This window comes from Ailuropoda melanoleuca, chromosome 4 (assembly GCF_002007445.2).
Source record: "Ailuropoda melanoleuca isolate Jingjing chromosome 4, ASM200744v2, whole genome shotgun sequence".
NCBI classification, from domain to species: domain Eukaryota; kingdom Metazoa; phylum Chordata; class Mammalia; order Carnivora; family Ursidae; genus Ailuropoda; species Ailuropoda melanoleuca.
In genome coordinates this window covers 91,362,966-91,390,152 of record NC_048221.1, presented here as the reverse complement: position 1 = coordinate 91,390,152, position 27,187 = coordinate 91,362,966, and the positions used below count along the sequence as shown (strand labels likewise).

Genomic DNA, 27,187 nt, shown 5'->3' with positions numbered 1-27,187 from the left:
GCATTATCCTCAGGAAGTGAAAGTGGGTTGTAGGACAAGAGAGTCATCAATGGGAAGCAAAACTTCAGAACCACCACACCAAAGAGACGCTAAACACGGTCATGTTTATTTCAAAACATAAAGTTGACTCCATATTAATAAATACTTTTAACACTGAATGTAGAAAAACTATTGCGCATGATCTAAGAAGACAGCTTACTAAAGAATCAGAGGAAAGGTAATCTTTTACCCCTAGTCCATTAAGAAAACAATCTGGGAGTAGGAATAGCCTCATGGGTATTATGTGAAATGGGGGGAGGGAAAGAGAGGAGGTGATAAAATCAGGAAGAATTTTCTGCTCTCCTTTTCTCACTAGAGCCTTAAAGTTAGAAATCTGAAACTGAAAAAATGCACCTTCACACACATACCTGGGGTTTTTCTCAAATTGGGGGTAGAATCACTAGTTGGTGGACAGGGTCGAAGGTTGAAAACAGGTACCCAATATGAAACTGGGTCAGATCGCTCTGGTTGGTAATGGGTTCATGAGGCCCTGCAGAGGCCAAGCAAGAGCAGCTACAGCTTGGGCCTAAAGCTCAGGACAACCAGAGTATCGCTGACCGTGGAACTGGAGGCACTGCAGTGTGGACGGCCACCTCCAGGAGTTCTGTCTAGACTTAAGTCATCTCAGTGCTTTGTATAAGCCCATCACAGTCTGCCAGTCTTCAGTCCAGCCCCTGCAGCCGCTGGAATGGGGGTTGGGGGGGGCGGTACACCAGCCAGCCAGCCCCCAAGCCCTTCACCCAAGAAAGAAACCCATGGAGGGAACCCATCTGACCACTTTTTCCTGCAAACATTCAATCAAAACAGAACCTCAAAGATTTGGAGTTCCCCCTCCTAATTACAATCAATGGTAGAGAAATGCTCCAGAAAGGGACAAAGATACACCCGTCTCACATCAGCCTCAAGTGGGAGGGGAATATGCCTGCTCTGGATGGCTTCAGGGCACAGAAAAGACCCTCGGCTATTCCTGGCTTCCTTGGGTCATTTTCCCAGAAGATAGAACTTTCCAGGCTGTAGTAAGTGATAGAAGGCTTCAACCTAAAAGCCAACCCTGGGGCACTGGCTATGAGGAAATTTCTGGTCTGAGTGAGGAAGGAAGAAGAAAGTTCTCCTTCATGATACATGATCTAATGGCCAAGAGCAAGAGAAGGTGGCAAATGAGAACAAGAGGTTTATGCCTAGTCCCCTTAGTACCGATTAGGGACAGATTTAAAGGGAAGAATGTGTCGGGATCCAAGGGCCAAGATGAAGCCTAAGAGTGGCACGCACTTACTGGGTGACTAGAGACACTTTCACTTCCATGGGTATTAGAATCCCAGGGCTTTTGGTTTTGAAGCTTGGGCCTGGAGAGATGAAGCAGTGAGGCCAGGCCGCACAGCTTGTTACATCTGCTTGGGGGACACAGAGAGGCTTCAGTGAGCAATGTGGTTGGCGCTGGTGAACAGGACACAGCATGTGGTTAGCTACATTCAGAACCTCTGCAGACAAAAATTTCCCAACCCTGGGCCCTTTCTCATTGATGTGTCACCAGAAGTGGACAGTCCCAGACCGAGCTTATCCGTGGGGTACCCTTAGGAGAGCGACGATGAGCTGCAGAAATATTCTCACTTCCCAGTCCGGGAGGCCACCTGGATGGCTTTGATCCACTCAGTGCGCTCCTTGGGGGTGGCCGCTTGCAAGAAATAATGAACTTCATCAGCAGTGATGATCTCAAAGAGGTTCTCCTCTTCACTCTTCCTGACTGCTGAAAAAGAGAGTGAATGACAGCGCACGTGCACTGGAAAGGCCGCCCAGTTCATCCGCCTTTTGCAAGGATTGCAATTTTAATTTTTTTAGCGTTCTAAAAAAATTAAATATGTGGTTTTCAAACTTACCATCATTGTTGGATCATATGTATTTACTGTATAATTATATATATATAGTATTTATATAGATAGGCACATAGTATGATTCTGTGCATGTGTGTGAGTTTGTGTGCTTGAGAAATAAGTAAAATACTCAAGGACAAACATTTGCTTTTATAGTTTACAAGCAAACTAAATTTCTCACTTTTGCACACCGACTGTGTCTAACGAGTACATTTCCTCTGCTCATAATATGAACCAAGAATTGACTCTAATATACTAGAATGAAAAACAAAACCGAAAACCCAGACGCACTCCCAGTACCACCATTATAGCCTCAACTTGTTCTTATCATGGGCTAAGTTAGAGTCTCTGCTGAAAGGTCGAAATATAATAAACTGGCCGAGAGTGTGACGGGACTTAAAACAACCACACCAAATCAAAAATCATCATTCTATGAGGAGAGGACAGTGAGCAGATCCAGGAGTAGTAAAAATCTAGCTTTTGCATCTGTAGTGTTTTCCCATCAGCCTCTGTAACATCATAACCCCAAAATGACATGGCAAAACCAGGGCCGGGCTGTCTAAACCCCCTCTCCACTGGGATCCCCCTCACTCCCGCACCTGTGAAAGCAGCCGACACCAGCATGCTATTCCACGCACCACATCACCGACTTGTGATCTGGGACCCAGAGGTCACTGGTGTGACCCCTCATTCCAGAGGAGGAGCTAAGGCCCAGATTCATTAGGTGAGTCACCCAAGACCATGCCACTCACCGACTGGCACAGACGTAACTATAAGCCAGGTGCACCTTCCACTCACTACCCTGCCTCACTGCACAAATGCTCCTTTTGCTGTGGGATATTTCCTGGTCTGGATGTGTCGAAGATCCCCTTTAAGGAATGTTGTGGCTTAATTACAGGTATCAGGAGGTAGTAAGTCTCTCCATTTCAGCCAGTTCCGAGCGCTAAGTTTTTCTCAACATTGCTCAAGGATTTACTCAAGGCATCTAGAAAGCCACTCCTCCTCTCCAAGGCCCAAAGAGCCAGGGAAGCATCTGGGAGAAAATAACTCTTGGCGTCTCCCAGGTGTTCAGGCAGAAATTCATTCATGCTTGGCCTGATTGATTAAGTGAGCGATCGATTGCTGTTGGCTCAGGACACCCAGGTGCGGGAAGGAAGCCTGAGCAGACACACCTCTCTCAAGCAGAAATTCATTCTTACCATCTGGGTTGCTCTCCACTGAAGTCACGACGCAGCCTCTCAAGTGAATTGCTCCCAGAGGATCTTCCCCCTAGAGAAGAGAGGAGTCTTTCGTTATGTTTCCGGTGTATGAATATGCCTTATCCTGTTGGCACAAAAGCCGCACAGACTCTCTCTGGTATAGATTAGGGCACCCCAAATGGGTAAGAGCAGAAGGAGACTGAAGAAAACCCCTTCCAGAGCCTCCACGCCCCACTTTACTGGGGGAGGCTGGGCAACGAGACTTGAGTCAATCTGAGTTTCCATTCTGGAAGAAAGGACAGGGCAGGTGGAGAGACCGCATCACCATGTCCCATGAGAGAATCACTGCACGTTTCCAGAGCTCTCCAGCTCCCACACAACTGACACAGAAACATAACCCTCGCAGGATGGAATCAAAGAGCCCTGCACTGCAAGCAGAGGCTGAGGACCCAACCCAGATAGAGCTGTCTTTACACGTTAGAGTTGGCTCATTTTATTAAGGAAAAGACCCTCTTCCGAATAGCCAACAGCCCAAATGGCTAGACTTACTCAATGCTCTCATCCAAATTGGCCCAGAGGAGGAATTATCACTTTTTTGCATATTAAAATAAGAACAATGAATTGGACTGGTTGAATTCCTCCAAATTTCAGATTGGGACCAAAAAAAAATTATGTTGAGTTGACCAAATAAATGACAATATAGCGATATTTTCTTTCATCCTTGAGCTTATGCTGGTCTCAAAGCCTAAGACCTCCCATCTTCACAGTGAGAGGGGAGAGGAAAAGGAAGAGGAGGGCAGGAGAAAAAGGAGTGGGAAGGTAAAGAGAAAATGTGAAAGAAACCAAGCAGAAAGGAGACTGGGAGGCCCAGAGAGCGGGTGCAGCCGAGGCTTTGAGTGCGATGGGTTTGTGGACCACAGTCTCTCACCCCGGCTGGGTCATAATAGTGCAGGTAGGCAGGGTCTTCTCTCAGAATGAACTTCCTCACTTTCCAGTTTTTCCTCCTGTGCCCCTGTATCCAGGATCAACATAAGAAGAGGAATGATGAGTACTTGGCATGACTCTGTACACATAGTATCTACATAATAAGTCTTTGTTGAGTTGAAAAAACGAGAAAAAAAAAAAGGTGAAATATCAACTCCAGGAGAACCGGGGCCCAACCCAGGTCTTTGTCAGGGACATGACACTAGGGCCAGTGAACAATCTGGATATTATGATAGTATGGATTATTTCTTTTTGTTTTCAAAGATTTTATTTATTTATGACAGAGAGAGAGAGAGCACACGCAGGAGAAGGAGCAGAAGGAGAGGGACAAGTGGACTCCACCTGAGTGCAGAGCTCAACTTGGGGCTCAACTCGGGGATCCATCCCAAGATCCCAAGATCATGACATGAGCCAAAACCAAGAGTCAGACGCTTTCCTGACTGAGCCACCCAGGCGCCCCATGGACTAATTACTTTTAAGATTGTCTTCCAGCTTTAGTATTATATTAGTATTACAGAAGATGGTACTGTATACAAGGTACATATATTGTATGTTATTGGGTAATATGGGGGATATAAAGAGATTAAGACATAGCCCTATTCTTCAAAGAGTTTATAACCTATGTGGAAATATAAAATAATAAATGTCTGAATTTAATTGGTATGGATAATGGATTTCAAGGGAATTATATGTGGGATTGGGACGTCAAAGAGAACCTCATGAAGATCTGAACTTATCCACAGAGGACACACAGGAATCAGATGGGTGAGAAAGAGGTGGGTGGGAAGACTTGACAACAAAAAAGCAGCAGTGGAAACACACCAGGCGTATGCAGACATTGGTGAATAAGACCACTCTGGCTAGAACACAGGGTTCATGAGGAACAGCAGAGGAAAATTTGAGAAAGTGCAAAGAGACTTAAAATACAAGGTGAAGGTCATTGCTGATAGCTTCTGAGTCAGAGGTGGAAAGATTACAATCGCATTTTAGGAAGATTAATATGGCGACCATCTATAGGACGGTCCAGCTGGCTAGGTCAAAGATAAGCCGCGGGGAAGATAATAAGGTAAAAAGAAGGTCATCAGGAAATGATTGCAACAATCCACACATAGAATTACGAGGAACTAACATCAGGTAGCAGCAATGGAAATGGGAAGGAATAGGCCCTGTGCAGACATGATGAAAGCGAATAGGACCTGGGCTTTTGCAACGAAGTGATGTCATTGAGACAGTGACTTTGGAAGACAGGATTTGTGTCTTGTTTATCTTTGTTTCTCCAATACCCAGCCCTGTGCCTGGCATAGAGAATCTCACCCCAGAAGCTTCTTCATGACTGTTTGTAATTGCCATGAATTACCCAGTTTCTTCAGTTAGCTTATAACAAATTTTAAAAATGTCATGGTAAACCTGATTTCATTATTTCCCATGAAAATTTCAAAAGACTTAAATATCTCCACTAGCAAAAATATATATATATGTATGTATATATAATGAATATATATGTATATATTAATTATTTCCCATGAAAAGTTCAAATGACTTAAATATCTCCACTAGCAAAATACATACATATTTTCTTTTAGATTTTATATATATATATTAGATTAGAAGATATATAGTTTCTCCCTTGCCAATATGAAGCATATTATTTGTTAATTCTAAAGCACCACATATTGAAAGGCATATATACAAATTCTCCAATATTTTTCATTGTGCTCATATAGAAAACAGTGGAACATTTATGGTTTTAGCAAACAGTGCCTTCTTCGTAATGCCAGGTCAAAGGAGTTTAAAGGGAGCTTTCAAGAATGGGTCTAAGTTATTTGGCCAAGCATTTAGTCAAGGAACTCATCTCCAAAGAGGTTTTTACTTGCCTAAGGGATGAAGCCAGGAACCCTATGGAGTCATACGGGAGAACAGAGTCAAATGGCTTTTGCAAAACATCGATTTCTAAAATTCTTTTTATGAATTCTTGCTCTTTGCCTTAGCTAATGTTGCCCATAAGATGAGAATACTAAAGTTTCTGCCCGACACCATTTCTTCCTGACCTGTGGACACACATTTCAGGATCTCTCGTGCCAGCCCTGGGTGAATAACAAGTTCTTAGGAATCGTGGGAGGAAGGTCACAGGAGGATGTGAAATCAGCCAACCCTGGCCGGCTACCTACTGCCTTGAAGCCCTCACCGACATCACGATCGACGCATTAAAAAGTTTAATGTTAGTAGGTGGGTATCTGACCATCCTTCATTTAATGAGTATTTCCTGAGGCATTGGAAGGAATGTGTGCATGCCTGGGGTTTCTAAGAATTGTTGCTGACCTTCCAGCCACTTATATTAGATTTCATTTGATCTACAAAGATTTATTATCAATTACAGACCAAGGATGCTGAACTGTTCAACAGATGGGAGAAAAACACATATAATACGTTGTCCCTCATCATCAAAAAACCTACACATGGTTGAGAAATTAGATGTTTTATTCATTGTCACAACAGAACGAGTTATGTTAAAGGGATTATATTGAATATAATTCACTATCATTCCTCCTCAAACTTGCTTCATCTCCCAAGTAGAATTATTTCCTCTGGGATGGGAAAAGTGGGAAGAATGCGGGGCGGCGGGGGGGGGGGGCATGGCTGACTTCCAGTTGGACCCAGCTACTTCCCACCTGTGAGGTGTGGGGCACAGGTGTCCTTCGTCATGAGAAGCCTTCTATGCACATTAACCCTGGCTAGTTCCCAGCAGCAGACACAGAGTGGTTGAGCTTTGTGACACCTGAAGAAAATTTTTAATTCCCTCGGGTGATTCTGATATGAACCAGGTTATAAAACCACTGAGCTAAGAGGTTGGAAACATTAAAGGGGGGGGCATCAATCAAAATAGAACAGGTTTCTGTTCCCTCTCCCACCCCCAAAAGTAGAGGAAAGAAAGTTGTAAATGAACAAAACTCCTGAATGCACATAGGTTTCCGTTTTCATGCTAAGAGGAGGCTGAGGGATGGCTATTTAAACAGTGGTATTTTATAATAGGACAAATTCACTTTTAAGAAAAAGGCTAACTCTATGGTTCTCAGCCTTGGCCATACTTTAGAATCCTTGCAGAGCTGTAAAATCCAGAGACTGATTTAATTGGCCTGGGGTGCAATTTTAACAGCTCCCTGGAGGATTAAAATACGTAACAACTAGGCTAGCTAAGGCTAAATTGTACCTATCAAAAGCCAAGGAAAGGAAGGTGAAGAAACACACAGAAGTAAGCCTACTTCAAGTCCCTAGTATCTTCAACACACACTCAGATAACCATTACCCTCAGCCAATTTTTTGGACCGCCCCCGCCCCCAGGCACCCATTGGGGTGCTTTGCCCAGATTTGACTTCAGTCTGGCCCAGACTTTGTCTACCCTTTCCAACCTTCATGTTCAGTTTTCTCAGGGCCCCACTCTCGAGTAACACTTGCCAGATCAACTAAGTCAAGGAAAGTCACAACAGATAACAAGATAGAACTATAGACTGAATAAACAAAATAAAGAAATAATGAAATTCCTTCCCAAGTTCCCCTCGTCTTAACAACCACCTTCCAGCATCTGTAATCAAAGAGCCAGGAACAGGGTAACGTTTGGTAGAACCAGAGGGAGCTATCGGTGGGCAAACTGCTCACAGACAATTGTCAGAACCTTCCCTATCGAAGGTTCGCCCTGTGCCTATACATTCCTTTTAATCTAGTCAGTGGTCATGCTGTCATAAAAGTTGTTAGAATCATCTGTGAATTAATTCTTTCTCAATCTTTCCTGTATTATCTCTTAGGACCCTGTTCTCTCAAAACCCGATGTTAAGATCAGTGTTTCACATTAATGCCTCACTTCTTCCTCAGTGAAACTCAAAATCCCTACCTATACCTCATCTCAACGAGTCCAAAGTTCTTTTTAAATGTGAATAGAGGCTCAACTTTGGTTCTTTCCTCTTCACCCTGCAAGTTCAGGGTCCTCTTATGAGGAAAGTTAAATCTCAGTCCCATACTTCATAAACTAAGCAGTGCCTTGAAGACAGCTCGCGGCACAGCCAGGAAAGTAAAACCTTGGCTTTAGAAAGCAGCTTTGGTTTCTAGGACACCATATGCTAGTATCAGTTTTTTCCCCCTGAATATTTCCACGTCTTCCTGCTGCTTTTTCCTCTACCAGGTGCTGGCCCTGGCTTCCTCCCTCACCCGCAGCTCTTGCATTCTCTTACCTCTTGACGTTCTGTGCCTTAGCATCTGGTAACCAACCAGAGCTCTTCAGTCCACCCCGGCCATTGCCTCCCCGACTGACAGTGGCCTGTGCCTGTGGAGACCTGTCATCTAACTGCTCCTGACCTGCCCCGGCCCCCAGGACAGAGTGCATGCCGTCTGACTGCGTTGGACCTTTGTCCACTACGGCTCCTGCAAAGATGGTTTCAGGCATGCCCTGGATTTGGTCCCCCCATGTCCTACCCATGGTCTGGAACACGACTTCCTTGCTTTCAGTGGTGCGTGATCCTCTCCTGAGTGTGGCTTGTTCCTGTTTCCTGGTCACTTTGCAAAAAGGAGGGATAGGCAAGGGGAAGTACTTCTCTCATGAAACATCTCTGTCCTCTGGATGGCACCTTTTAGCCAATTGATTTTTTCCAGCTAATGAAAAGGTCAATATTTTTCTTGAAACATCTCTTTTCCCCCACTATACTGATAAAAGAAGAGTTTCCCCCATTTCAAGGTGCATCTTGTGCTCTACCTGCCCCAGTCCTCCTGTCCTAATGCCACTTTGATCGTCTCCTGAGCTTTTTTTGTCTTTCACTCTGCGGGGTTCATTTTCTTGTTGAGTATTGGACAAACAGAACAAATACCATTTGGTAACATAGAAGTTAAAAGGACTTGGTAAGAGGGAAAAGACGAGGAGGGAAGAGTGATGGCCACTCACCTGCTTCAGTAAACACCCCTGCTTGATAATGACCCCTCTGAATTCTTCTTTCAGAATCACATCATCATCACTGGAATTCTCTTCACAGAAGAACCCGCTGTCTGGCTGTTGGGAAACCAAACCAGCAAGTCTGTTTACCACTCTAAGGCAGATGGCTACTTGTATCTTTTCCTTTCTCTCTCTCCCCTCCAGCCACTGGAGTAGGCTCCTTTTCCCCTTCCTACTGTGGTTCATACCCCAACCTACACTTTAAAGGTCTTCCTTGGTGAGCTCATTTCCCCTCCGCATTTCTTGTCTCTAGCTGCTTGTTCCTTGTTGCTAGAGGCTCTCTCATTTCCACTCAAGTGAGACCTTGTCAATCCTTTCATTTTCTTGGGGTCCCCAAGCCATATTCTAAGTCTAGCTCAGCACATTTCTTCCTTGCCCAAAGCCTTCCTTCTCTTGGCCCTTCATGGCCATGTCCTTGGAAGCAGAGTTGGCTCATTTATAAGACACTGCATGGCACAATCTCCATTATGACCTTTACTACTTAGCCCTTCTACTTTGAGAAGACCAAGAGCATGATGGGTCCATCCAGCCTCATGCTCTGAGGTCAAGAGGGAACTGGGACTTGCTCAGCTATAAGCAGGTAATGAATCATACAGAGGAAGAAGAGCTGTTCTGGTGGGTATTTTTAGAATCCCACATTTAAATGGCTATAAACAACCAGATCAAAGGTCTGGGGGGAAAAAAAAAAAACTGACAGTGGAACTTCCCCCAAAGTGAAATGAAACTCTCTTGGGGATATTCACTTCATTTTTGTAAGAAGGTGGTTCTCTTAAGTAGCTTCCTAACTTTTGCACTCGGCCCCCACATTGAAACAAAACTGCCAAAATCCCCCTAGAAACCCACAGCTCCTGGCTTTCTCATATGGCACAAGATTAGGTCCATATTGTGCAATGTAGTGTTTCCCAATCTTGGTAAGCATACATGGGAGAGAAACAAGATGATTGGAGAAGGGGATATGGATGAACACATTTCATGTTAAGAGTAGTGTATTATAATATATATTTGGAAAAATACAACTAGCACATTGTGATTTTACAGATTTCCCTCTAGAAAGGAAGCTCCGAGGGACACAATTTTTGCCCATTTTTTTTTTCACTGCTATATCTCCTTTGTCTAGGGGAGTGCCTAGAATGTACTAGGGCCTGGTAAGTTTTATAAACGAATTATTGCTTAGAAGAAGAATAAAGTTTTCAAAGTCAATTTAAAAAAACTATTCAAGTAAACAACATTTTTCTTTAAACCGGTTTACTGGATAGAGCAGGCATTGCAGAGAAGGACAAGTCAGAGACATTTAACTACTCTCCACAGGGCTGGGTTCTTTCTTTCGCACATGCGGATATGAATTAAAGTCAACCTAGAATCTGTGTAGGGCAGCCCCCATTACGGGAAGAGTAAATGGGTAGCATTTCTCACTTACAAAGTAATAAAAGGCATCAGCGTTGTCCAGGAAAGGGTTTTCAGCAGTTCCATCTGCTGCATTCTTGGACAGTTCCCCAGCGGGCTGCAGGTACCCTTCACCGAGCAGTGAGGAGGCAATCATGAGGCCTTCCTGGCGATTCCGAACAGACTTATTGGACACCAGCCAATCGATGACACAGTTACCTGGATGGGACCATCAGAAGGCAGGTTAACGCTCCTTACCAAAGTACCAAAGAACAAGCCACCGACAGTCACCCCTGAAGAGCTCCAGAGCCCCCACGTGTCTGACTTGTCCCGCATTCCCTGTTATTCCAAGAAGGAGAAATGAAATCAGTGGGATAGATACTTGGAAACAAAAGGTACCCTGTAGAAGGTTTTTAAAAGCATCTACATGCTCCGTAAGGAGAGATGCATGCGTCCAAGAAATAGGTTTTACTAACTCACTCATTTATTCCATTAATGAACAGACACTTGAGCCTCTACTGGGTGCTAAGTGCTGTGACGGATAATGGGGCCACTCCCTCGGGGAATCTGAAAGGAAGAGATGCGATATACTTAAGGACGGTAACAAGCGTCCTGCAGTGGGTCAATGCAGTGCAGCGGGGCTACTGGGTCAAATCTGCAGGAAGGTGTGGAAAGGGCTGGTAGGGTAGGGGGGCTGGCATGCACTCTCGGGAAAAGATTCATAAAGGAAGCAGCACAGGGCTCAGGCCTAAAACATGAGTAAATGTTTGCCGAGCACGTGAAACGGGGGCTGATGGGATCCAACACAGGCTGAGGGAGCAGCAGCATGGGAACAAAGGCCCACAGGCATGAAGCAGCCCTTTTGGGGGTGCAGAGGGTAGAGCTGGTGAAACGAAGGTGAAATAAGAGAAAGAGGAGGGCGCAAGGTGAGTGGGAGAGCTTTGATGTCATATTAAGAAATTTGGCAATGAAGAACCATTGCAAATTTTTAAGCAGAAAATCACATGTTCAGAGGTGCCTGGGTGGCTCAGTCGTTAAGCGTCTGCCTTCAGCTCAGGTCATGATCCCAGGGTTCTGGGATTGAGCCCCACATCGGGCTCCCTGCTCAGTGGGGGGGCCTCCTTCTCCCACTCCCCCTACTTGTGTTCCCTCTCTTGCTGTGTCTCTCTCTGTCAAATAAATGAAATCTTAAAAAAAAAAAAAATCACATGATCAGACATGTATGGTCCTAAATTAAAATTTGATCATGTCACTTGCAGGGTCTAGCAGTGATCTTGAGAAGTCATCTAATCAAACTTCTGCCTCATGAGAGGCTTGCAAAGAGGATAAAAAGAAATTGACCCATCAATTGGATTATTAGCAGGCTACAACAAAGCCTTGTACAGAAAATGGCATATTCTGTACAAAGGTAAACAACCAGGGAGCCAACATAACAGGCAACAAGTTCCAGGTCATCAAAGCAAGAGCAATAGCATAGACTATCTTTGAAACAAGAGTTTGCTAGTGAGACTTCCATGAGTTTCATACCTACTTTTCTTTTGTAGAAGGATAAACTAATACTGCATTTCTGCTCTTAACCCTCATAGTTACCCTATAAAAGAGTTAGGCCAGTGATTACAGACCTCATTTAAGAATGAGAAAATTAAGGCGCAGAGAGCTTAAATGACCTTAGGCCTGAGTTACACCATTAATGGTCCTTCACCCGTGTTCTAACCCTAGAGTCCGTATTTGCTCAGCCAGGCATGCTGAAGTTGGAAGGACAAGTTCCATCTCCCTGTCACCCAACATTCAAGGTCCTCCATCACTTGTCAGCAGTGCCTGAGTCCCAGTCTCTGCCATAGTCTTGTTTCTCCACTGAGACCGCCAGGGTCCCACAGGAAAATTTGACCCCACCTAAATTTTTAGAACCCACCCTGACCTTCGGTGAACAAGACTTCAGAAGTTCTAGCCCCTCTACTCTGGGACTCGGTAACACATTACACAGGGAATAAGTATGTCCTGGACCTTGTGCCCAGACCTATTTCAGAACCTCTTCCTTTGCTAGAGGATGCCTTGCTCTTGTCAGTTTCCCTTATCTATCGCGGCCCACAGCTTGGTATCTTGATCCCAACTTTCAGCCCTGACTTTTCTGATGCTCTTAAGCTAAAACATTGACTTTCTGAGGCTGATTCCCATGGAATATCACCCTCCTACTGCAGATCACACCTCCACCTTCCTGGCTTTGACCTGAACCATTTTCATGAATTTTCTGTTGATTGCATAGCCCCTCATATTCTACATCTGTTGTATCTTCTCAGAGTTTTCCTCTCTTGATCTCTTCTGTCACCATAAGTAAGGCATGCCCAGCTCTGACAACCTAGTCCCAGACTGCATGTCCCATTTAGCCCCCAAATGAACCATTAGCTCTACCATGCTGGTCATTTTCTTCTTCTGGATGTGTATTCTGGTTATCTCTGCCCCATAACTTTGTCCTCACCATACTTAATGAAATGCCACCCATCTCTTTGGGTAAAATTTAGGCTCCTACTTCTGTTCATCTCAACAACCTCCTGAGTTCTTTCTCTTTTCTGAACTCAGACTTGTCTGTGCAGACACGTGACCTCTTAATTATAACAACCACACTGACAGCTCACACCATATGGTATTTAGTGCGCACTAGGCACAGTCCTAAACACATTACAGCAAGCCTATAAAGTAGGTGCACTGAGATTATCCCATTTTATAGACAAGGAAAGTGAAGCACAGGGCGGCTAAGGTTTTACAGCAAGTGGGCGGCAGAGCCAGGATTTGAACTAAGGCAGCCTGGCTCCAAAGAACGTGTTTTTAACATCTATGCCGTCTACCTAAACTCATGACACTTACTCCCTGACCCTGCGCAAACTCGGACATCTCTAGTATTGTCACTTAAATCTTACATTGTATACCTTGATTCCTATTTATTATCTTGTTTAGTTCTGTGTCTATTTCAACATAATGCCATTTATTTGGGGTGTGGGGATAAGGCAGAAACCCTTTGATTGATTAGCTTGAACTTCCAAAACTTTAGTTTGAACAACAGAGTTCTTTTCCACCTTCCTTTCTGTTTCCACCCTGGGAAAGTTCAATTCTCATGTTCACCAATCTGTGTTCTATGACCCCATTCACCCACCAGCCTTCACACCCCCTCCCGCACTCGAGGCTGAGTGAGAACTACATATTGCCTTCCCACGGTGCCCCATTTCAGACTTGGAAGGCCTTTTACCTGTGAAGCAGTGATTAAAAATCTTCTTGTCCTTCTCTAGATTCAGCTCTTTTATTCCTTTCTCCATATCTTTCATGGACAGATACAAGGCACTGTGCAGAGTTCAAAACAAACAGGTGAGTGAGGGGCCTTTCAGAATGGTGAGTCCTCTCTGGGATTCACCACCTTGGAAAGGCTGGCCATGACCACAGGCTTCCCCCATCCTCAGGTGGCCCCTGAACCTAGTCTCTCCACTGGATCATAAGTAAAGGGCTGGGTTCATATTTGGGTGACACTGTGGCTTGTACAGCATGGAGCAAAATGTACTAGGAAAGTACTTAATGTCTCTTACATTCATTAAGCTCTTTGGTGATTTGACTCCTAGTGCCTGAGGTAGAGAGTTACCCCAGTTAGGTACCAAGATGAGAGGTTCTCAGGGCCAATCGTCCATACACATTCTAGATCTTTAATTGTCCTCAATCCTCGTGTCTCAGTTCTTTAAGTGTCCTTCAAGAGACCATCTGTTGTTGATAATTGCCTCCAAGAAAGTGAATATTTCGACTAAGCTTTTCTCTTATTCTAAAAATTATAAGAGATGGCAAGGTCTCATTTTTGTACTTGAAGTAATACATTAAAGATGGCCTTATCAGAGAAATTGCAGACCACAACACAGAAGGCCACTTTCATGTATCCTGTGGTTCCAAGGAGCACAAGCATCATTCCCACTTAGCATGGACAGCTGTGGCCAGAAACATGGTCACTTGAGAGCCCCTCCCAGCAACTACAGCTGGACTGGGCACTGCCTCTTGGGTCTTCACCAAAAAGTTTTCTCAGTGAGGGAAGGTGCTTATTGTCACCAAGCTCAAAGTGCAAACTTTATTAAATCCCTGTGATATGCTAAGACCTGTGTTGGGCTTACAGAAGGGGTTTTTTCAGTCCCCTCCCACCAGCCCTCCCCATTTTGTAAACGAAATCTTTGTTGAACATGTTAAGCAAACAATATGGAATTCCTCTTGGCAGGGCTCCTGTTTCAGGATATGTTCAACATAAAAAACAAAACTACAAGAAGTGAAGAGACTCTAGGGAAAAAGGCTCATGTGGTAGGAGATGTGAAGCATGCGGGAAGGAAGAAACCTTGCTCCCAACCCCTGGCGGGTGCTGAATTTACCTGTAAGCCTCTGAAAATCTTAAGGAAACAACTATCACCTGCAATTCCAAACCAGCCAATATAAGAGACCATTAATCCGAGTCATGGCATCAACGGCTTCTGCCCAGAATGGGTGTTCACCTTGACTGGCTATTGTAGGCTGTGTAAATGCAAGCACTTGAACTTGAAAACTTTCCTGCTTTGATACATAGCCCCTGCCTTTTTCTACCTATCTAGAGATCCTAAACCTTACTTTCAAGACTAAGTTATTATGGCTTTTTCATAAATACAATTATGCATTCTCTCTTTCTCCCTCTCTCTCTGTCTCTGACAAGGTTACCCAAAATGAGGGAATTCATACTCCATTAGCCTCCTCTCCTCAGCTGCTAGGCCTCGGAGAGGCTGTGATCACTCCTTCAGATTCATGAAAACATCTCGGTATATCAAGTGCCAGTCTCAACTTGAAAGAGTGGATACAGCCTTCAGAGGTGACCAAAGCAAGCCTTATGGCAGGATCTGTTGTGAGATCTCCATAGTGGGGAGGTTGGGTGGGGGTGGGGATGAGGAAGGGGTGGAGTGAAGCAAACACGAAAATCACCCTAAGTCAACGGTTTCTGGCAGTCGAATGGACCTCCTGGTGGACTTCCTTGCAAACTTTTGACCTCCTTCAATGCATTTAATGGCCTTCTTGATGTCCCGAACCCAGGCATCTCTCTCCTCCAGGAAGGCTGCCTGGAAGAAGTGGTCCTGCTGTTTGGTCGTAGTGATCTTAAACACAAACTAAAAACCAAAAGGTATCCCGTTAGGAATGATTCTTTTCAAAGGGCTGAGGTCCAACCCCATTCTGGAAGTGCTTGGCCAACAGAAACCCAAATGCCCGGGGTGGAGTGTGGGGGTGGTGAGCAGGACAGAGCCAGGGAACACATTCATATTGTAGGCGACGCACAGGCTTAAAGGTCAGTGCACGACAAGGTACCCACTGTGGCTAGTGATTCTGACTCACCATCCTTTTGCCAAAGTCTTGACAAGGGCTGGTCAGTGTACTTCCTTTCAGGGGAATCATTCCTTTGGGGCTGTTGTCACTTTTCTTCTTATAGAATTCAATTCCATCTTCTAACAGCACAACCCACATGGGTTTCCAGGTGTTGAACACACTTCCCTATAATGACAACAAAGACAGCTGTGCAACAACGTCTTCTAAAACCATTTTATGGATGGTGCATAACTTGGCAGATGGCCTAGCTTTGGCCAGTGTGAATGCCGGTGGTGCACATTTGTATGACGAGGCTGGTAGGAAAGCAGCCTTCAGGGGAGAAGGACACTGCTGTTCAGATGGAAGTTAAAAAAAAAAAATTTTTAAGATAACATGTATATACATCTATAAGCAGGGATGTTAAGCTTCCCATGGGCAATTACCAAGGGAATATGGTATGACTGTCTATTCTCCTCTGTGTGCATTTTGGGCTGGCTTTCTGTGGTTTATTTTCTGCTCTCAACTCTGCCCACTGTGTTCATTCCACTTAGGGATTGCAAATAGATCTCAAGGGCCAATGCAGATCAAATAGTAGCCAATGCCTGAGGCCAGACTCACTGGAAAAGTGTCATAATCCAATAGCTGTTTTGAGCATGGGCATGGAAGCCGTAAGTGGTGGCATGCTAGCTGCAGTTACTTCCCATCCTTTGGTCTAATCAGATTTTATCTGAATATGAACATCAGGAAGAAATTCAGAGAGCAGCCTTGTGTATAAGCACGGATAAGTTGTATGAAAATCACTTGCAAAATGCCCTATAATGACAGAGTGAGACTATCCATGTCAATGTGGCCTTAGCAAAATCCTTATTTAAAATGTTTTCAGTTGGGGGGCATCTGGGTGGCGCAGTCGTTAAGCATCTGCCTTCGGCTCAGGGCGTGATCCCAGCGTTCTGGGATCAAGCCCCACATCAGGCTCCTCTGCTGAGAGCCTGCTTCTTCCTCTCCCACTCCCCCTGCTTGTGTTCCCTCTCTTGCTGGCTGTCTCTCTCTGTCAAATAAATTAATAAAATCTTTTTAAAAAAAAAGTTTTCAGTTGGGGTAAATGCCAACCACACTTGTAGCAATAAATTAACTATTCTGACTCTATCAAGAAAGCCTCTTTCTTGTCTATATTTTGGGAGGACTTTAGAAAAGGAAGAGGTTCTTTGCTTCTCATCTTTGAACCCATGGTGTCACCTTGTCATGACTACCACAAAACAGAATTATCATCCAGTTCCCAGCAGATCCTGCTGCTTATCTTAAAATACAAAGAGCTTCTAAATAAAGGTCCAGTTGCCCAGAAGGAAGACTATTTATGCAATGAAGATAAAAACTTGCAGGACTATCATTTTGCTTGTCCAAGTGTTTCCTTTGTTTTAGTTACTGAAAAAAATAATTTTAAATTAGAACACACTATCTCTTTTCAGCACAGGCAGAATAAGTATCCATACAAATACTGGATTATTTATCTATTTAAAAAATAGGCAATGTCAGACCCCATGCCAACACATGAAATAATAATGCCTTTCTGTTTTACATCTATCTGAGAGAAACTCATATTCAGAATATAAAGAGCTCCTGCAAATCAGTAAGAAAATGACCATCTATTTTTTAAATGGGCAAAAGACTGAAAGAGACTTCTTATTAAAGAGGACATCCAGGGGCGCCTGGGTGGCATAGCGGTTAAGCGCCTGCTTTTGGCTCAGGGCGTGATTCTGGCGGTATGGGATCGAGCCCCACATCAGGCTCCTCCGCTGGGAGCCTGCTTCTTCCTCTACCACTCCCCCTGCTTGTGGTTCCCTCTCTCACTGGCTGTCTCTATCTCTGTCAAATAAATAAATAAATAAAATCTTTAAAAAAAAAAAAAAAGAGGACATCCAAAAAGCCTCTGAAAAGGTGTTCAAAATCATTTTTCACCAGGGAAATGCAGATTAAAACCAAATGAGATCCCTCTGCACACCCATGAGAGTATCTAAAATTAAAAAGATTAAGAAGAGCAAGGTTTGGCAAGGATGATAACTGGAACTCCCATACGTGGCTGGCAGGAGCGCAAAATGGTCCATACAATTTGGAAAATTGTGGAGAATGTCCTAATTCTTAGAAGATATATGTTGAAGTATTTAGATGTGAGGTAACATGATGTCTGCAACTTATTCTCAAAGATCTCAGCATAAAATGTGTATGTGNAAAAAAAAAAAAAAAGAGGACATCCAAAAAGCCTCTGAAAAGGTGTTCAAAATCATTTTTCACCAGGGAAATGCAGATTAAAACCAAATGAGATCCCTCTGCACACCCATGAGAGTATCTAAAATTAAAAAGATTAAGAAGAGCAAGGTTTGGCAAGGATGATAACTGGAACTCCCATACGTGGCTGGCAGGAGCGCAAAATGGTCCATACAATTTGGAAAATTGTGGAGAATGTCCTAATTCTTAGAAGATATATGTTGAAGTATTTAGATGTGAGGTAACATGATGTCTGCAACTTATTCTCAAAGATCTCAGCATAAAATGTGTATGTGTGTGTGTGTGTGTGTGTGTGTGTGTGTGTGTGTGTGTTTATATAGAGATACAGAGGTAGGGAGAGAGAAAGCAAATGCATCCTTGTGTCAACAGTTGATTAATCTAGGTAATCTACCGTTTTTCCTATTTCTCTATGGGTTTGAAATTTTCCAAAATAATTGAGAAAAATTAATAAATAAATGAACAACCCATGGCTTTACTATATATCAAAATTGGGATGTACTTTTAGGGAAATATGGGAAATCTATTTAATAAAAAAGCAAAAAAACTAAAAATAATCAAGAATATATTCACAGAGGTGGCTGGGGCGCCTGGGTGGCACAGCGGTTAAGCGTCTGCCTTTGGCTCAGGGCGTGATCCCGGCGTTATGGGATCGAGCCCCACATCAGGCTCCTCCGCTATGAGCCTGCTTCTTCCTCTCCCACTCCCCCTGCTTGTGTTCCCTCTCTCGCTGGCTGTCTCTATCTCTGTCACATAAATAAAAATAAAATCTTTAAAAAAAAAAAAAAGAATATATTCACAGAGGTGGGAGTAAGAAGTTGGGCTGGATGACTGCAAAAATGTCATTCAAGTCCAAAATTTTATATCCTACCTCAGGCCTATCAAGATTTATAAAGGCCAGAGTCAGGGCTTTTGACCCTGGAGCTGGGATAAACTGGGAGAGGTCAGCCAGCACTGCTTTCCTTCTCTAGACGATTAAAATAAAGCTGTTCCTTGGGGCGCCTGGGTGGCACAGCAGTTAAGTGTCTGCCTTCGGCTCAGGGCGTGATCCCGGCGTTGTGGGATCGAGCCCCACATCAGGCTCCTCTGCTATGAGCCTGCTTCTTCCTCTCCCACTCCCCTTGCTTGTGTTCCCTCTCTCGCTGGCTGTCTCTATCTCTGTAAAATAAATAAATAAAATCTTTTAAAAAAATAAATAAATAAAGCTGTTCCAGAGCCAAGTGTTCAAAGTGAGTTTGGGCTTTCCTAATTCAAACCTAGCCTTAGGGACTCCGTCAGCTCCCTCAGAGGAGAATGTGCCATCTGGGATTCAGGCGCATTATGCAGAGTGAGGAGGCCGAAGTTCCAGAAAACAAAAGAAATCTGACCATTTATAAAGTCGAAACTTTTCTTCCAGGCTTGGTAGTGGTGAATTAGGTAAGGGTGGTGAAAGTGTGTGTGATCTCTCTCCTCTCAGCTGTTTCTGCAGCTGCTTGCTGGGGTAACCTGACAGCGCCTGTCCTCAGCCACCCCCATATCTACCCCTTCCATCCCCAGGCTTCTTGGTGCCCATTCAACAGCACACCTGGGAGTGCGATCACGGAGCGTCCGTGCCCGAAAGGCTTTCAGGATCGTCTACCGCCACTAGTCACACAGGGAAGAATGTTGAGGCCCAGCCAAGTGACTGGGCCTAGTCCACCTGCCCAGTTAATGTGGACTGTGACCAGAATCCAGGTCTCCTTATTCTCAATTTTATGCTCTTTCCATTTTCCCTCAGATGCCATCTTCACTTCTGTTCTTACATAACTGTGAATAATTCTGGATTCTAAATGAAAAATTTTAGGCCTCTTAGCCGTATGTATAAACTTAAATATATATACAAGCATAGATATATCATAAATGTATAATATATAATGTATATAGCATAATCATAAACATAGGGACTTGTTTATATAATCAAGTAAAAATAACCATATAAATAATCATAAAACATACCTAAATCATATTATATCATGATTTTACAGATAAATTCTATGATTTCATACATATATAGAGTATATGTCTGTTTTTTCCCATTATAGGCCAAAACCTAAACAATTTCATGTCACAATGGGCAGGTTTTAGGTATTGAGTCAGACTTAAAATTTCTGGGCAAACAACTGTTCATCATCCTGGGTACTGATATACTTTAGTGCACAAGAGCCTGACAGTGCATGACACCAAAGGAAAAAATCTTAAGGGACAAGATATTTGATCATATAAAAAACTACATTTATATACATTAAAAAAAATCCTACAACAACCAAAAAGCAAATATGAATGTGTGTGGATATGTATAACGTATTCTCATATAATTAAAGGTTAATATTTTTAATATATTTTTTAAATATATTAAATTTTTTAAATGGGCAAACAATATGCATGGGTAATTCTCAGAAGAAGAAAAGCCTGGATTGAATCAACATGAAAATGCAGCGCTTCAATAGTATTCAAAGAAATGCAAATTAAAATTAAACAAGATATAACCTTTTTATTTAATAAAATTTTTCAAAAGATGTATAAAATGTATTGGTGAAGATTTGGGGAAATGGGCATGAGAAAAAAAAAGGAGCTCTGTGAGTCAGCAGTTTGATGTGGCTGTCAAAAAAATTCAAGTCATTGCAGGCTATATAAATAGAAGCATAGGCTCTAAAGTGATGAAAGCAATATTCTAACTTTAAATGGAGTATAGCCAGTAGGTGACCATGGATCTGGAGCGGAATAGCCCAGGCTCAAATCCCAGCTCTGCCACATTCTAGTCATGTGGCCTTGAGCAAGTTTTTAAACCTCACTTTCTACATCTGACTAACGGGGATAATGCTATTATCTATTTCTGAGCGGTATTGGGAGATTAAACAAAATGCCCCATGTAAATTGCTTAGGGGAATGTCTAGAACACAGTAAGCACCCCATAAATACTCTTTATTCCCTGTAATTCTGTGCTCATAAGTGCACCTGGAGAATGACCTTGAGTTCAGGAAACCTCAAAGCTGCAGATAACTGGGGCCTGTTCAAAAGAGGGTGACAAGTTGGCATCTCTCTCTTGAAGAATTATTGGGAGAAGCAGCTAGGTTTTGGCCCAAAAGGGGACAAGCAGAGCAGATGAGGACTGCTTTCAAAGGTGTGAAACATTCTCATAGACGGTTTGGAAGCCCAACACGTTGAGGTTTCAGAAAAAAAAAAAAAAAAACATACCAGTTTGCCGCATGACTTAAGGGAGAAATTTAAACGAGTGAGTTCCCTGTCACAAGAGGTATTCCAGCACGCTTGTTAGTGAATTAGTAAAAGAAATGTAAGCCACGATGGGAAAGGTCAATGAAATACTTATTTAAATACTCAATTCCAAAATACCTGTTCCAAAAAACCTATTGTCCTTTCTAACCCTTGAGTCCTCTACTTACAAAGCCCTGCCAAACCTTGGGTGTCACCTACAAGCCAAGAATAAATACATCTTGAAAACATTTAACAGGATCATTTATAACTGAATACTCCATTGGAAATGTTCTCTAATAGTTTAAAAGTTACTATAATACAGAGCCCTGATTTCTCGGGTCTATTTCTGGCAAATTTCTTTCTTTGAGACATGTTCATTGAACACATTGTGATAAAACAGCTCCTATGCTTCAGACACTGGCCTGGGGGTTGGGGTATAAAATGGGCCAAGAGGCAGTCTCCGCCTAAACTGTCCCCACCCGAACGGGAGAGAGAGCCGCCTGGATGGGCAGCTCCAGCTCAGCGGGACCAACGCGCACACTGGGGCATGTTTGCTGTGTAGCTTTGCATAGCTTTGCTGAAAGAAGCCACAACTCAAGGCTGTGGGTTGGGGCAATTTGAATCTGGTGTTGCGAACCCCTCCCAGACACCTCCCACAGAGTGCAGCCACCTCCTTTAACTTCCTTCCCCTTCCCCTCAGACTTCTCTTTTCATACGTTGACACGTAGTTGGAATTCAAAGGAAATTGTGTTACGAGCAAAACTACGTATCTAACTAAAGCAGAACTATGAGTCAGTATCGTCTATCCTCCCATAGCCATGGGACGTGTTATTTTAAGTTGCTGTTGTATTAAAGTCTACCTCAAAAAGTGCATCATCTAGTTTTCCAGACTGTTCCATGAAATCACTTGTATAACAACTCAGATAAATGGTCATTTTGTACCGATTGAAGTTCTTTGAAGGCAAGGAAACTATTCTGTTCAGGAGCATATCTTTTACTTAAGTACACCCTTCTAAATTGGACAATTTCTCAATAAAAGCATGAGGTGAGCAATAGAGAAATAGCACCAAGTGCTCAACAGAGTGATTTCTGGAGTCTCAGGGCTTCCCATTCAAATCTCAACTTGGCCTCTTCAGGCTGTACGACCTCAGCCAAGTTAATTTTTCCAAACATTTCTCTCCTCTCCTGTAAAATGAAAGTAAGAAAGCACCTACTTCCCACTGTTGCAAAGATGAAATGAGATAACACACTTACGGGAGATTAAATGAGATAATATGCTAGCTTATAAGAGGTGCTCAAATAATGGTAACCACATAGATAAGATTTGTTTGTAGGCAATAGTGCGAAGGTTGTCCTGGACACCACCCATCACAGCAACAGTGCTCTGAGAAGAAAATCACTGCAAAAGGAGCTCATGGAAGCCACAGGTAACACAGTTAGGCATGGTTCCTCATGACATTGAGGCCACACTGCTGAGTTGCAGAACAGCTCTGCCACTTAATAGCTGTGTGACCTTGGGCAAGGCCCCTTGCCTCTCTTGACCCTCAGCTTCTTCTTCTGAAAAGTGAGAATAATAGTTGCACCCACTTTGTGGAGTTGTTACAAATATCAAATGCCTTAACACATTCAAAGCCTCGATCTGTCTTTGCTGCAGGGTAAGGACCCGCCTCTGTTAGGTACTATGATGCAAATTGCCTGGAATTATTTCATGGTAGTGTGTCCAGAAGACAAGGTCCGCTGTGTGAAAGAATTCCTGGTCTGGGACTCCTGACACTACTGCTCTCTTGCACGCGAAGATTTCTTCCTTCCACCTCAGCTTTCTGCAACTTTCTTTCCTGCCCAAGCACCCCCGTCCTTCTCTTTCCCATCGCCCCAGTTCCTGTGCTTTAGCCCAGCCTCACAGACCACCCCAAGCCCAAAGCCACTCTTTGGATCTGCCCTGCTGAGCGAAGTGCCTGCTGGTTGGTTGTCAATCTGTCAACAGCAGTTTGCTCCAGAAGCCTCTAGGAATGAGGTTGATTTGGGACATGACTTGGTGGAGTCTAGCTTATTTGTTACGTGGAAACTGCTCCACTCTGTCTTTTTTTTTTTTTTAAGCTATGATTGATTATAAACATATCCAAATCAGTAGTATGGTTTCAAGGACATCCAAAAGATATCTAGGTTTATTGGCCAGAATTAACCCCTAATCAGAGAGAGAGGGAGGTTGAGTTTACTAAACCCAATCTTGGTCGCAGTACAACTTGTCCGGGCCCCACTCTAGCTCTGTCTAACCTCCCTTTTGCCTGGCTTGGAGAAGCCTGCCTTTTAGAATGCTAACTGGGATCAAGGAGATTGTGGGCTTTGCCCTTAGGCAAGTCTGAATTTGAATGCCAGGTCATCCACTTATCAGCAGTTTGACTGGGCAAGTCATACAGTCTCTCTGAGCCTCAGTTTTTTCATCTTGTGAGATGACAATAAGGTACTATCACACAGGGTGATTAGGATTGAATGAGATCATGGTCTTACAGTGGTTAGCCGCTGCATGGTCAGCTCCAAGTGCCCTTTTTTTTCCTTGAACTCAAAAGTGACGAGACTCTGGGGCAAGGAGATCTAGGTTTTTTAAGAATGAAAAAATTGCAAAGTGAACGAATCATGTATTTTCCCTCCTTCTCTAACCATCATTTCTGTTTAAAGATTTTAGGCAGGAGGTAAAGGAAGAAACTGGAATTGTAGAATGTGTGTAGTTATCTTGCACAGAAGAAAATCAGGAACATTTCATAGTCAATGCCATTGACTGTTGACCCCAAGATTACTGACTTGACAAAATCCTTGCACCAGCATTTCTAATGTTGTATTTTGCCACCCAAAACATCTTATCTCCAATAAAGTTATTTCACAAAACAAGACATAGGGGAAAAGATACTCTTTATTACTACCCAGGTATCTTAAACTGTGTAAGAGAAAAAAGTAAATGAAGGGACATTCATATATTATTGCTTGTCATGCTCTAACATCAATAACCATAGTCAAGGCATCTAACAGCCTTGCCAGAGACAGATTTCCATGGTCCTTTTTTCACTATTAACTTGAAAACCAACCCAGGCACCAGTACAGACCCCTGTTAGCATGTAGAAACGGACTCTTAACTACTGAAGTGTCCGTCAATACTGATATAAATAATCATGGTCACGTATATAGCACGTACTGTGCGCTGGGTTCCTGACATATTGTTTAATCCATATGTAGGAGGTAACTGAAAGAAACTTAACATCTACAAACATTACTGGGAAATTCTGGCCTCAGGTGTAGCTCCGTAGCCAACTAAGGGAATAGTTCTCAATCAGGCATGCCTTCAAAGTGATAAATTAGAGGCTCTTAACACATTACAACAAATACTGTTCAAAAGGTCCCAGAGAAAAATGCAAAAATTATGGAAGATATAAATTATAGACATGAAAATTAGGAAGATGGAAACTGGAAATATCAATATGAAATTTCGCCATGCTTTTTTTCTAGGTACATTTTCTAAATTGGCTTTTATAGGCCATAATCTGACAGAATTACTCTCACTGATTAAAAACTATTAGGGGAGCCTGGGTGGCTCAGTCATTGAATGTCTGCCTTCGGCTCAGGGCGTGATCCTGGGATCCTGGGACCGAGCCCCATGTCGGGCTCCTCCGCTGGAAGCCTGCTTCTTCCTCTCCCACTCCCTCTGCTTGTGTTCCCTCTCTCACTGGCTGTCTCTCTCTGTGTCAATAAATAAATAAAAATCTAAAAAATAAATAAATAAATTAAATAAATAAAATAAAAACTACTAATACAAATCTGTAAGCTTGACAAACCTAACCTTCATCCCCATTTTTCTAGTGGGGCAGCCTCACTTATTAGAGATTTAGTCTTCTATATTTTTTATATTTTATGGAGTTTAAAATGTGAACATACAAACTTAAGAACGGCAATTTTCACTGCAAAATGTGTTTCCATTCACTTGCTCTTCTCTGGATACTAGCCCAAGCAATCAGGAAAGAAATGCCAACATTAATTATTACTCAACATTCAAAGAGAGTGTTCGTATCTATTTGCAAAGAATCCACATACACCTCCGTGTATATATATGTGTATCTTTTCCAAAGGGTGTTTCCAAATAGCTAGAGATGCTATGCCAGCTGAAGAGCACATCGGCTGTGGGCTCCTTTATTCTCCAGCACCCACTTACAGCTCTCGCTGCCACAAAGACATGGCAAACCCTAACCCACATTACACTGCTCTAAGAAAATCCTGATGTACTGGACAGAGTTCAGCACCATGAGTCAGAAACCAAAGCAAGCAAGTGCATTTCTGATATCAACTGTCACAGCCATGTGACCTTGGGCAGTCACCCAGCTTCCTGGTCTCAGTTTCCTCTCCTGGAAATGGGGGAATGAGGCCAGGTGATCTAAAGTCCCTTCCAAATTTATTTTTTTAATTAATTAATTTATTTGAGAAAGAGAGTGTGAGAGGGAGAAGGAGCACAAGCTGGGGGAGAGGCGGAGGGAGAGGGAGAAGCAGGCTGGCTCACATGACGGTCACAGAGCTGTTGCCCACAGGATGCCAACCAGCCCTGTGTGTGATTCACACAATGACATGGCACACACCCGGCATTTGGAGAAAAACAAGCAGTGCTAAGAAAATTCAATTTTTTGATGTCATACCAGCGAGACCAAGCTTTTGAGTAAACTTGTGTCCTTGTTCCCTAATCTTTAAAATTACTTCCTACTACCTTAGCAGTACAGCATATGAATTCACTCAAGATGGTGAATGAAGAGACTTGAGCCTAATTTAAGAAAAAGATAAGGTTTTTTATGCACCAAGTTTTAGAAGATGGCCCGAGAAATAAGGTACAGTTACTGTGTCGCTATATCCACGTTTTAATCATTTTCTTTTTCCTCTCCTCCATAAGTAAGTAAATAAATAAATAAAGGAGGGGGATTTAAGTAACAAAGGAATAATCTCTTTGAGTAACCTCTATAGCAGGAGCGTGTGAGTCTTCTAGCATAATATACACATGTGGGACGTGACAAAAACGCTCTAAATCATGATTTAGATTTTGCTGAGGCCCCCACCATCCAGACCCTGGAGTCTAGAATTCTCAGTCCCACAAGATCAAGCTGTGCCGATGCCTGAGCTGGGTTAGTTTACCTTTAAGAAACAGAATGCAGTGGAATGTGTGCTGGCTTCCCTCCCAACACTCTATAGGTCGTCATGCTCTCCTGGGTCAGCCCAATAAGTTCAGCACAAAACATTCCTAAAGTGAGTGGCTAGAGAGTCCAAAGCTGGGCACCAATCCTCCCCAACCCTAACTTCAGTGATAACCTTGTCAGTGGCACTGCCGCTTACCCTCTTCACAAGGTAGCCCTCCCTGATCCGTTTTGGCTCCATGTAGGATGGACAGACAGCCGAGTCCACTCTCAGACAAGTCCTGTTAGAAGCTCAGCCTCCTCTGAGAGCTGAGGCAGTTGTGGGCTGCTTTTCTAGAGCGAGGTCCCTTTCACAATTTCCCATCTGCTGGCGATCGCATGATCACATCCTCTTCCCCTCACTGGGGTGGGAGACCAGAATGAGGAACTGCAGAGAGAAACAACCCATTCTTTGCTAACATGGGAGACTTATTAAGAGTGCAGTTGGGTTGAATATCTACCACAGGTAAATTTTTATTACCATAAACAAAAACATTCTCCTAAAGGAGGGGGGAGAAGAAAACAGTGAAAGGAAGTGGAAAATGAACAAGAAAACCTCATTTTGTTTAGTTCTTACAAGAAACCCATGGGGAAATGATATCATTGTCTTTTTCTTCGGTATAAGGAAACTCAGGCTCAGAGAAGAAAGCAGTTGTCTTAAGGTCACACAGCAGGTTAAGAGGTGAATCC

General features: G+C 43.2%; 1 protein-coding gene across 2 annotated transcripts in view; it reads right to left on the bottom strand.

Annotated features, from left to right (window-relative positions):
• Nucleotides 1-26,813, bottom strand: part of PLEK (pleckstrin) — a 28,841-nt gene extending 2,028 nt beyond the window's left edge. Inside the window, exons 1-9 of one of the 2 annotated variants that reach the window (XR_004624947.1) lie at nt 26,658-26,813; nt 15,819-15,974; nt 15,414-15,595; nt 13,690-13,781; nt 10,483-10,667; nt 9,018-9,122; nt 4,035-4,118; nt 3,107-3,176; nt 1,568-1,783 (exon numbers count right to left, since the gene is read on the bottom strand). Coding sequence is in view for 1 of the 2 variants with exons in the window: in XM_002925302.4 (XP_002925348.1) it covers nt 1,644-1,780; nt 3,107-3,176; nt 4,035-4,118; nt 9,018-9,122; nt 10,483-10,667; nt 13,690-13,781; nt 15,414-15,595; nt 15,819-15,974; nt 26,658-26,699 (1,053 nt within the window). In the remaining variant the exon portion in view is untranslated. Of the gene's footprint in view, nt 1-85; nt 1,784-3,106; nt 3,177-4,034; nt 4,119-9,017; nt 9,123-10,482; nt 10,668-13,689; nt 13,782-15,413; nt 15,596-15,818; nt 15,975-26,657 lie in introns of those variants that run through there. The other variant, XM_002925302.4, reaches the window with a different exon arrangement.
• Nucleotides 26,814-27,187: the final 374 nt, after the last annotated feature.